This window comes from Schistocerca piceifrons, chromosome X, assembly GCF_021461385.2.
Source record: "Schistocerca piceifrons isolate TAMUIC-IGC-003096 chromosome X, iqSchPice1.1, whole genome shotgun sequence".
In the NCBI taxonomy this organism is placed as follows: domain Eukaryota; kingdom Metazoa; phylum Arthropoda; class Insecta; order Orthoptera; family Acrididae; genus Schistocerca; species Schistocerca piceifrons.
In genome coordinates this window covers 199,245,313-199,258,326 of record NC_060149.1, presented here as the reverse complement: position 1 = coordinate 199,258,326, position 13,014 = coordinate 199,245,313, and the positions used below count along the sequence as shown (strand labels likewise).

General features: G+C 38.6%; 1 protein-coding gene across 1 annotated transcript in view; it reads left to right on the top strand.

The window, feature by feature from the left end:
- Positions 1–13,014, top strand: part of LOC124722247 (serine-rich adhesin for platelets-like) — a 218,441-nt gene that overhangs the window by 174,349 nt on the left and 31,078 nt on the right. Inside the window, exon 14 of the mRNA XM_047247437.1 lies at positions 8,798–9,041. Coding sequence (XP_047103393.1) covers positions 8,798–9,041 — 244 coding nt within the window. The remainder of the gene's footprint in view (positions 1–8,797; positions 9,042–13,014) is intronic.

Sequence of the window (13,014 nt, the reverse complement as noted above, 5' to 3'; positions counted from 1 at the left end):
CCTGATCTATATAAATGACCTGGGTGACAATCTGAGCAGTTCTCTTAGGTTGTTCGCAGATGATGCTGTAATTTACCGTCTAGTAAGGTCATCCGAAGACCAGTATCAGTTGCAAAGTGATTTAGAAAAGATTGCTGTATGGTGTGGCAGGTGGCAGTTGACACTAAATAACAAAAAGTGTGAGGTGATCCACATGAGTTCTAAAAGAAATCCGTTGGAATTCGATTACTCGATAAATAGTACAATTCTCAAGGCTGTCAATTCAACTAAGTACCTGTTTGTTAAAATTATGAACAACTTCAGTTGGAAAGACCACATAGATAATATTGTGGGGAAGGCGAGCCAAAGGTTGCGTTTCATTGGCAGGACACTTAGAAGATGCAACAAGTCCACTAAAGAGACAGCTTACACTACACTTGTTCGTCCTCTGTTAGAATATTGCTGCGCGGTGTGGGATCCTTACCAGGTGGGATTGACGGAGGACATGGAAAGGTGCAAAAAAGGGCAGCTCGTTTTGTGTTATCGCATAGTAGGGGAGAGAGTGTGGCAGATATGATACGCAAATTGGAATGGAAGTTATTACAGCAAAGACGTTTTTCGTCGCTGCGAGATCTATTTACGAAATTTCAGTCACCAACTTTCTCTTTCGAATGCGAAAATATTTTGTTGAGCCCAACCTACATAGGTAGGAATGATCATCAAAATAAAATAAGAGAAATCAGAGCTCGAACAGAAAGGTTTAGGTGTTCGTTTTTCCCACGCGCTGTTCGGAAGTGGAATGGTAGAGAGATAGTATGATTGTGGTTCGATGAACCCTCTGCCAAGCACTTAAATGTGAATTGCAGAGTAGTCATGTAGATGTAGATTTAGATGTCGTCGGGATTGATGTGACCCACGACTTGCAGACAACTGCTCTCTGCATGCTCAATGGCCACAGACAAGCCCTCCGCCACATGTCATATCAGATGCCACATCTCACATCAGATGGGCCTTGCAGCCAGATGTCCTAAGTGCACATCCACTTTTTCCATCTCTGAGAACTCATATCCTTTATAATGCACCTAATATAGGAACTCCCTGTGCCACAGTTTGCCTGTTCAGGCCCTGCTGTAGGAACAGCCACCTGTTCACTCACAGGGCAAGTAGTAGAGGAGAGACAGTCGGTCTCCATATTGGTCCTCTACCTCAAGTGGTGCAAACGTATTACCAAGTGTCACTCATCCTGCTGTGAGGGTGGATCCACTGTTGGGTACGCTAGGAGGTACCTCGGCAGCAGAGCCCATGGGCCAAACAAGTGACACCTGAGGCGTCCGAAGTGATGTGCCAGATGCTCTTCCACCGCTGCACCCCCCAGGAAACAGCTGGGAGACTACTGATATAACCAAAAGCACATTCAGCTGTTCGCAAATTAAACTTGAGAATTGACTATAAAAGCACAGGCAGAAACCTAGATATTCATTCTACCCTCCTGACATGTCATCAGTGGAGGCTGGCACCTTATGAGCTGTGTAGCTAGCTGTTCAGAAGAAATGACAACTGTGCTGCTGACTTCCTGATTCTACATTTTACTGTTACAAAATGCATGATTGAACCTTATAAATAGGTTAATGTGCAGAAAATTTAAAAGTATAGTACTAAAAAAACACAGTAAAAGCAAAATATGTAACTTGCTGCTCTGCAGGTGTGTACCAGGTGACAGTTGTGGCCTGCCTGATAAGCTTATTAGACTGAAATGAATGATCCCTGGCTCTTCAAAACAAATAAATGAATAACTAATGCGCTATAGACTGCCTGAATATTCTCTTACAGTTACAAAATGTTAGATTAAATCTCTTAAACAGAAGAACAAACATGAAATTTACCGAGATTGCATTTGAACTTGGATGATTTCTGGCTGTGGGGTTACCTAAAGGACAGGCTTGGCTTATCAGTGGCATACTATCACTCATTGGAGGGTGAAGAGATTTATCAATTTTTTTTTCATTAATACATAGGATATTGGACAAGTCATTTTTGAAAAATGTACTGTAATTAAAGGTGAATTGTATTTCTTGTTATCATATTGCATCATAAGTGATTATTTATGATGCCATTGAGAAGAAAAGATAAGCCTACAAATGTGTGTGTGTACAAAGTTTCCATAAAATCTGGTAGAAACAGTGTCATTGGTGTAAAAGTCACGTAATAATAATATAGTATAAAATGGAGATAGTAGTTTTGATTAGTATGTGATTTTAATCAGTGATCATCCTTTGTCTCTTGTAAATAGAAGTCTTTGAAACTTATTTTTATGTCATCATCAGTCTGTGATGCCAGGAAAATTATCTGTGTAATTGCTGAATTAGGAACTTTTGACACTGAATATTTCAGGAACACATTACAAGTTGCACTTTGTTTACTCCACTTCAGAGAATGTTGTAAAGAAGGGAGATGACAGGCAATTTGGTTAAACCTTGAAATAACCTGAACTCATTTTACACTGATGAACCAAAACATTATTATTTCTGCTCAAGCCAATACTGAATGATGTCTGGTGGCATAGTGGGAATGTGAAGTGGTAAGGAAAGTATATAAGTAGAGCAGAGACAAATTGAGAATTCGACTGATACAAGCAACTTTGACGAAAAGGAAATTGTTGTGGCACAGCACCTAGGAATGAGCAACTCGGAAATGTCAAAGCTGGTCTACTGTCATGAACATCAGTGGTAAGTGATTCGAGGATGGCAAAACTGTGAGTAGGTGACAGGGTGTCGGACATTCATGCCTCGTCACGGAATGTGGAGGTTGCTGGCTTGACCACTCTGTAGAACAAAATAGGCAGTGATGTATCGCAGATCCAGTGACAGAGTGCAATGCTGATACACACTTAAGTGTTAAGGTGCACACCATTTGGCACACCTTGTCGAACGTCAACCTCTGCAGCAGACAACCTCTGTGCTCTCCCTTCTAGATCCGACAGTCATCAGCTACATTTACAGTCGGCATAGGATTGTCGAGATTGAACCGTGGGTTGTTGGAAACGTGTTGCCTGATTGGATGAATCACATTTTGCTTACACCAGTTTAATGGTTGTGTCCAGAAACGTAATCATCTGGGCAAATGGATGCTTAGAGTGTGCACTATGCCACAAGTGCAGTCCAGTGGGACCAGTATTGTGGTGTGGGTGGGACATTTACCTGAGCTTTGTGGGACCTGTGGTAGTAAATAAAGGCACTGTGACAGTTGGCTACCTGGACATTATTATGTGAGCTACCTGCAGTACCCGCATACTTGATGTCTTCTATGTTGGTGATGGCATCTTCCGGCAAGCTGTCCAATTCGTGAGACCAGAATTTTGATTCAGTGATTTGAGGAATACAATTGTGAATTAGTGTCGATTGAATTTGCCTTATACGACCCCTACGGAACACATCTGGAATGCTATTTGACACCAGCTCTGCATCCTCAAACCACCAATCCGTAATTTGCAGGAATTATTGGGTTGGTGCTTAAGTTTGTGCTATTTACTTGTGATTATTTGACTGATTTTCTTCTATTTGGCATTTGATTATTTTCAACAGGTACTTGTGTGTTATTAACAGCTCATTTTGGCCATTTTCAAGGCTAATCAATGAGTGTCGGGTAAAGAAAAAAAAGAACACTTCTGATACAAACTACTGTTTTGAATGTAATCGAGGATGAGAATAATTTGTGGTGTGTACAGGAGGGAAGCATTTGCTGAGAGGATGGTGCAGAAATGGTTTTCTCTTCCCAATGTGGAAAATAGGTCTTGTGTGATGTACTGCGTTGCGGAAGACCTTATTTTTTGGTGAAAACTGCCTAAATCAGTTTATTCATAATAAACCTCGCCAAACAATGTGGGAATTGGCAGAAATTGTGGAATACATTCACACAGCCTTGTTGTGCCATTTGCATTCATTGGGTAAGTTGCCAAAATTGGGTACACGGTTTAAGCAACTCTAACAAAAATTGGTGAATAACCATACATTCATCTCTGTTGGCCTGTCGACTTGTCGTAAATGCGAGCCATTCATCAGGAACATTGTTACAGGCTATGAGAAAGTTCTCGTATGTGAACTTAAAGAGGAGGGAAGAGTGGCTCAACTCAGTGAAAAAAGCAACATCCCTTACGAGGGGTGGTGCACACCCTCAAAAAAATCATGTTGTGCATTTTGGGGATCAAACTGGCATTTTTCATCACGAATTGTTAGCCAGAAATGTAGTGGTAAAAGCTGCTATGTATACTGAACCACTAAGACATCTCGTCGTTGCTATCGAAAAAAGTATATCCAATAAATCTGTGTTGTTGCTCCAGGATAATGCATGCCTTTATACGACCAGAACCACCTCAGGTCTGATTGCTGAACTTGGTTGGGAACCATTTCCTCACCCTCCATGTTCATCAGACTTAACCCCTTCTGATTATCATCTTTTCTGGTCTCACTTTAACAATGTTCGCGGTCAAGTGCTTTATGATGAAGTCTCTCTTAGCAGCTAGTTAACTGATTTCTTCAATTCAAAACCACTACTATTCTACAGGAGAGTCACAGAATTCCTGACTGAGCACTGGCAGGAGGTCATTGACAAAGATGATGATTACATCGCTGAGCTGTGTATCAGTCTTGTTATTTTGTATTGCAATGTAATATAGTGTAGTGTTTTTTATGCTAATAAAATAAAATCATGGTATTGAAAAAATGGCATAAACTTGTACACTGATCCTATGTGACCTGTGTTTAGACATCTGGAGCTACATACCTCATGCAGAGCCGCTGCTTTATTGCATGCCGAAGGTGGACCAACATGCTGTTAAGCAGATGCTCATAATGCTCCCTCTCACCTGTGCATGTTTCCTCTTACTATTTCTCTGATTTTCTTTGGCACTTGTAGTTTAACTTGTTAACGACATTTAGAGGTGTGTGATTGTGTTGCTGCATTTGTCATTTTGTCTTTCAGGATAATATGATTATATGTTTAGGCTTAAGCATTTCTGTTTTACTAAAAAATTATTTCCTAACTACCTGTGTGTGCAGTTTATTTATTGTGTTAATTTTACTTTATCTCAGTTTATGCTTCAGAACTCAATAACAGTTGTTGCTGAGTTTCTTGTGTCTTCCGATACAAATAGGACCGTGTCCTGCAATGTACTTGTAAATTCACTGGAGATGTGCCATCATGCACTAGTTTACTGTCTCTCTGAATTTTTATTTCACATTCTTGCTGCTTTTGGAGAATTAGCCTACATCAATATTACTTACGTTTTTGAATTATGTGCCAGCAAGCAGTTTTTTTCCCATTCTGATAATCTGCTTACTTGCTTCACCTTTTAATGTTGATCTTCACACTGGGTTCTCAAGTGCACTTCATTCTTATTGTTCCAGCTGTTTAGCTAAATCAAAATCCAGTTTTTTTTTTTTTTTTTTTTTTTTTTTTTTTTTTTGCCATAGGGGGTAATTCCGTGTCAATTTGGTGCAGCACTTGTCCTGACCCACTCGGATTTGTTTCAAATTTGGTGCATTTGATGATCCAGATAAGATATGGAAAAATGCTAATTTGTGGAGGTGTATGAAAATTGTGAAGAAATGTACAGATCTGCAAAGTCTAGAAATTTTGTGAAACTTACATGTGTCTATCTCAACATAAGTGACTGTAATTCTGTTTCTAATCCAGATACAGCAATCTTCACATTCAAGGTCACTGACCTTAAATTTTGACCTTTATTATCTAAATAAAAAATAATAAAATAAAAAAAACCTTCAGTTTATAACCTTGGTATGCTACTAAATACATGGCAAATGTCATGGTGGCACGCCAAAGGCATCATGACCAAAAACGTATTCCATCTACATCACTATACTGACAAAATGCAGTAAGTAGCTATGTACATAGTTGTTTCCAAGAACAGCAACCAATAGCAGTCGCTATTCTGGGAAATTGGTGAAAATTTCTTGCTATGAGCAACCAGAAAGACTTTTATTTCAGTCAGTCATCATTACATGTTTCATGGATGTGGATTTTTTACTCAAACTGCAGTGTAGATGTGCTGTAAAGTAGTATTTAATACTACTTTGTAAAAAATTGATTTCATTTCAAAATCCTCCTACTGTTGAAATTCGTTTAAAAAGGGAGGTCATGCAAGAGTACACAAGAATTTGAGGAATATTAAGGAGTGGATGGTAAAATAGTGTCCTGATGTATTGCTGTGCGGAAAAATTTTCAGCAAATGTAGAAAGCAAATAGGTCTGTAAACCCCTGCAGTGTTGTCTGAGCCGTGCTAAGTACTTCCAGAGAAGACTTTAACTGAAGTTGAAATAGCATCGGATCTGACACTAGACTCTTCTAATACTAGCACTCAGTTCTTAGGAGAATCTCCTGTGAAGAAAAAGAGGGTGCTGTGTGAGAAAAAGTACCCAAAGCAAAAACTGAAAAAGGTTGCCTCAGCATTGGAGCATACTTATGTGGCACAACTGCAAAAAGAAGAGCATGAAAAAATGGAGAAAGAAAAATCATAGCCCAGCGGAAAGATAAGTTTCACAATATCTGTATGTATGTATGACAATACGGATTTTGACATCACTTCGAAGGAGCTGGAGTATATGGAAAACTATGAAAGAATTTTCCACTTCAGATCACATGGTGCCAAGACCAAAACAGTTAGTAGTAGAACGTGGTATTTTAGTGATGCCAAATTCAAAGCCGGGTAAGACATATTGTGAAAAGACTGTTCAGCTACATGTGATCATGATGTGAGGCTGTGTGATGCCAAAAAGGAAAGACTGTGTGTATGTGAAAGAAAATTGAGTTAGGATACATAAGTAGCCAGGGTTGCACAATCTTACAGAATTGTATGCATATTTCAAAGATACGTATCCAAATGTAAATATTGCATTCTTTCGTGGGCAGAGAACAATCACTGATTCCTATTTGGAAAGAAATGCTGTTAACAAATTAACAAACATACATGGATATGTTGCAGCTATGTATGACAGTCATTGATGGGTTGCACAGGTCTTACAAACTTACGAAGAAACAGAACAGCATCTTGCATCTACATGGACCATCTTCATCAGTTGTGTTTCCTGCGATACTAGGCGTTTGTGTTATAAGATGATGTGACATTCTCAGAAGACTGGATCCAGTGACACCAACTGGTAGGACATACCATTTCCCTTTGTCAGATCAGTCGAACATTAATATTTTAATTACTGGAGACGTGTGAAAAGAGATGTAACCAGTTTTATTGCATTTACATTGAAGCTACTCTGTAAATGGTTCATAATACCGCCACAGTAATGTAAACCCTATTTTTGTATGACATTCCTTATGAATTGCAATCACCATGAAGCTCTACTGGTTAATTTTTCAATGATATAAGTTGCATTGCTGTATCCGGATTAGAACCAGAATTCTAGTCATTTATGTATAGACAGACAAGTAAATTTCACACAATTTCCAAACTTTGCAAACCTATAATTTTCTCCACAATTCTCATATACCTCTACAAATTGGTAGTTTTCCATTTCATATCTGGATCAGTGAAACCACCAAAACGTGAAAGAAATCCGAGATTGTCAAGTAGAAAATGTTAGTATCTTGCATTGAACTGATGTGGAATTACGCAGAACAGGGATGCACAGAGTTTGGACCACTTGCAGCCCGCCATTGATCTGATGGCAACCTGGCTCTCACTTTTTTATTTTTTATTTATTTATTTATTTTTCCCCCCTACTGAAAAGGAGAGAGCAGGCCCTTGTATAATTTAGTCCTTTTGAGTCCATGTTGATTGAAATGATTATAAGTTATTGGTAGATAGTAAACTAAAATGTGGGAGGCTCTTTGGGTCAACTTATACTGGGCGTCCCTCCCTAAGAGTCATCATGCACATTTCCTCTGGTATTTATGCAGATGTTTGCATTATTTTCCCCCCCATTGTGTAGCTAGGGTCAGTCCAAATAAATGCTGCACATTGCATTTCTCATGCAACATCCACTGTTGATGGAAAGTGTAGATTTGTTTCCTGTTACAAATAAAATTATTTTTATAGTGGAATTTTATGTGCCCATTCAATAGAGTGGTCCCAAATTGGCCTAGTGCCTTATTTGTTTTATCAGTATCTATTAACAGGGGCAGTAAAACAATAATAATAACCAGTAATCTGGCAGCAACTGAGCAGTGCTTCTGCATGGCAGTAGCAGTCAGCATGCGCCAGGACTGCACATGAGTCGTTACTGGAGTACTGGTTATTCCTCGTGCTGGATACATGTCTATAAAATTAATGTCGCACAAGACTAACATTAAGCCCACTCTATCTAATGGGAACGTATAATTTCACTATGAAAATAATTTTCTTTGCAGTAGGAAACAAACTGAAGCTTTTTGTTGACACAGGGTGTCATATGAAATGTGATGAATGATATTTGTTTGGATTGACTCTGGCTAAACATTGCAAATATCTGCCAAAACACCAGAGAAAATGCGCTGATGTCTCTTTAAGAAGAGACATCCTGTATATGTGAACCAACTTTTTACATAATGGAACATTAAATAATCATAGAATAGGATCTGACCAATAACACTTTAAAGCCAATTTTTTGTTTTTCTATGATAAAAATTGAGGCAAACGTCAAAGCCATTGTGAAATCATTGGAGGGTCATGTTTCAAATTAAATTGTGTAAATAATTTTTCTGTGAAAATATACTGTTATAATATTTGTTAAATAAAATGTATATTTGTGAAACAAACGATGTGAACTGCATTTATAGATTGTTAATTTATTTTTCAACTCTTGATTGACAGCATTGAACATCAGCTGAAAACTGATCAAACTGAAGCTTCAATGCCTGATGTGCAGACACCTTTTTCAAGTTCTCGCGATGCATGTAAGCGCCTTATTCGGTATCACGTGTATAATGAAAAGGTCTTGAGCCAGAAAGATTTGGAGAAAGCTGATGAAATATTTGAAGCAACTGCGAAACACCTGTTAGATAAATTTCGGCAAATGATGAATAAATACAACTATTTGCTGTTGATGGAGAGCATGGTAAGCATGTGAACAATTGATGGACATGTATTATATTTCTAAATGAGGAGAAGGAATTTGTGTTTCCCTTCTTAACTTGTAGGAAATAGTTCTGTGAAATTGTACTGCTGTTTATGAAAGGAATTTTTGTATTTTCTGTTTAATTAATTGGTCATTAAGTCATCCTCATTATTTGCACTGTCAGGCTATTGCATTCGTAATTTTAGGATACCATGCTTGAAAGTTACAAGAAACTAGAAGAAATGTTGTATTTGTGATTTGCACTTTAAAATAACATTACATTGAGGTGAAAGTGACATCTCAAGATTCCACCCTTTGAGGAATGTAGCAAGTCAGGCAAGTTTCTGCAGTCTAATTGCACTGATTTTGAAGAAAATGTTAGGATGTAATGAGTTGACTTAAGTAAAATTGCTAGACTTGTAATCGGAAGGTGTGTGGATCATATATCCAGCTGACCATTTTCCTAAATCCAACCAATTCCCTGTATCTCCTTAAGGAAGCTGTGTAACAAGCCTCTCCCACCCTCATCCCTCCTTCCACACACACATCATCCTGTCTCCCTCCCTTGATGATCAGACATTGAACTTTTAACCTTTCTACTTTCTAGTGTCTTCCAGTTACAGTCTTTGTCATTTTTCCCATTCCTAACGTAACTAATATCTGAAATGATGATGATAGTCGGTGGTGGTATAGATTCGACTGACAAGGGAATGGTCCAGTAACACATGTTGAAACCTACCCTGAAAGTTATTACACAGAAACAAGACAAAGAAAGAAATGAGCACTGTCAAAATTTTAGCTACTAAGATCCACTGTAAGTATTTTAAAAAAAGCTGAAAATTGTCAAATTTGTAGTGCACCAGGCGGCAGTAGAAATGTGCACTATAGCAACTGCGCATGCGCAACAAGGCGCGCACGCGTGCGCGCGCGCGCACACACACACACACACACACACACACACACACACAACGGTACATTTGTAAACAGAAAACACGACACTACCCGATCGTAATTTGGAAAGGACATTTCAGGTTACCGTTCGTTGATAGTTTCTCTGACAGTACAGTACCCAGTCACTATTCTCTCAAATTAGCCACCCAGGTAACATCTATTACAAATTATCAATTGCCTTTTGCAGTATTAGTAAGTATTGGAATTACAGATAAAGCTGAATTAATATTTATTGTGCTTTCGTGAGACATGCCTGTCCCCCCCCTCCCCCCCCCCCCCCCCTTCCTAGTTCCACAGTAATGTGGAATCCAGTTAACGTTCTCAATTTAGCAATGATGAAATGTGAAGAGCATGGTTTCCAACCGAAATCACTTACTTCTCCTGAGGACATACATATGTGTCATTTATTAATTGATTTCCTTGACATTCATTCAAATGATACGACATTTTGTTCGAAAGTGTGGATACGTTAAAAGAAATAGAAAATATCTGTGACAATTCCATGAGTTGTAGTTTCAGATGACGTCAGTAGTGCCAGTAACAGTTCTGAAGAAGAATACTTCCCAAGCCTTAAAATAAACATATACTGCAACAGCTCTCAGCGACGAAGAAAAGGCAGTGAAATATTGATTAAACGATGGAGGGAAAAAACACTTGAAGTTAAGCAGTGTGCAAAGGAGTTTTCATTTCGTAAAATCTGTACGTGCACTGTACATCTGGAAGAATGAATTACATTAAGTAAGAAATATGCGCCAAACAGAAACCCAAAGTCAGCTGAATGAAAAGCTGTGCAAAAGATTTAGAACTACTCGTGAGAGCCTGCGCATCGTTACCGATAGATACCTACGAGACTGGGCCCTTCAAATTGCATCTGACATGAACATTACTAATTTCCAGACTTTGTCGACCTGGCTACGCAGTTTCAAGAAATCGCACAGAACAGGAAATCACAAAATTACCAAGTTTAAGTCTCATAAACATGTAGAACAGCTGCCAGTTATCCTTGCAACTGCTGTTTATAATGCTGATCAGTCAGATTTCATGAAAGAATTGCATACACACTGCACTTTATCATTTCAGGATGAAAAAAAGGCGGAGTCAGTTGTCCAATCAATGAATACAATGACACATTCATATACGATAATGCCACTGATAAGTATGAGTGGTTTACTGTCTCCGCAGCTGTATATCTGTCTCTAGAACTGCAGGGCAAATAAGGACCAAAAATAAAAAAAATGGACTGTTTAGTTGCAAAAATCTTGTAATCTACGTATCAAAATCTGGAAAAATGGGAAAGAATAATTTTCAACATTTCATTTGAAACGTATTCCTACCAGCTGGAGAAACTAATTCATTACTTTTGTTGGATTCATGGTCTGGACATAACGACGCATCTGTTTTTGTGGAGGAAGACGAAAAATGTGTAGATGTAATGTGGATTCCACCTGGAACTACTAGTGGGATTCAACCCCTCAATAAAGAATTTTTTCAAGGATGGAAAGCATTTTTCAGTAAATTATCAGACAACATAATTTCTGATATATCTCTCTCGTTTCACGTTTATCGGCGGAACAGTATTTGCGGAACAGTCACTTGTGCATTACCAGTTTCCTTCTCTACGCTTTACGAATCTGATCAAGTAGGCCTGATATGCAGTGCAATATGCAAAGTGCCTGACTGCATTAATTTTTCCTTTGTTCGGTGTGCCTGGTGCAAGAAACGTGTTCGTTTTTCTGATTCAATACACACTTCGCATTTTTGTGACGACTACAGGGAATAAACAAAGAACTGTTTCACTGACAGTCAAATGTACAACATTCAGACATTATTATAAAGAATGGTCTACAGGAATTGTTATAAAATGTAGTACTGCGAGACACATTTCATTTCAACAAATTACAAGTCCTCAATTATGGAAGTCGTCTGTGACATCAAACACTGCCATGATTTTATTTCCTCTGGTAACCTCTTTTATCAGAATTACTTGCAGATCTTTCAACTGGACGCCACTGCAGCTAGTTAAGTGTCCTTAACTTTCCCCAGTTACATATCGGAATATGGAGACCTGGAGTGTAACGTGGAGTCCAAACCACATGTCTTTCGTGGCCACTCCTACATCTGTGAGAGGTGAATGCTCGGTTAAAAATCATAGTGAAAAAAGTTGTGGACTAAACAGGATTTGACCCCGCACTCCATGGATCATGAAGTGCGTGCTTTGCCACTAGACCATTTTTGTTAAAATTATTATTATTATTATTATTTTTTATTATTTATTTTTTTTTTTTTAAAGAACCAGTAAACCTTGCACATGTAATGGAAATGCTAGCTTTGTCAGCTCTTGAGATGGTGCTCTATGCTGGTAATTAGTGTTCTGTTTATAAATTTCCCCCCAGTGCTAATGAGAAGCAAGGGGAAAATGCCAGCCGGCATACAAGGAAAATTTTGGACCAGTGATAAGGAGAGATGGAAATGGAAGTCCATGTAAAGTGCACGATCTCCACACGTCACACTTCCATACAAATTGAGACACTTTAATTCTTTCTTCCCTGCGCCATTTTGCATACTCCGTCAAGAACAGTGTGCTCGCCTTGCAAAATAGTCCTCACTAAATAGCAAAGTTTTGCATTGTGGCTGTAACAAGATAGATTTGTATCCTGTATGCCAAATATTAGCTCCAAAAACTAATAACACAGCATTCATAGGCAATGTTCGCTACCTCTTATTCTGTTCTGTTCCCTCTAGTATAAACAATTCTACCCATATACAAGTGCATTGTTGTGAATTTTATGCAAATGTTTATTTGCATGGATTCGCTTCCTTTCGCTCCATAGTATACCAGGCTTGAGATGCTTAACATTGGTGTCTGTCAACTCCAGATAATTCCGCTGTGTTGGTGCTGCATGAGTAATTCACCGAGTTGCGCGCTAGGTGGGCAGGGCTGTGCAAACCGCTGTTGTAAGCTGTTATTCACATGGCAAAAATGTGTAACTTCAACATTTTTACAAAATACTAGCAGTGCCTC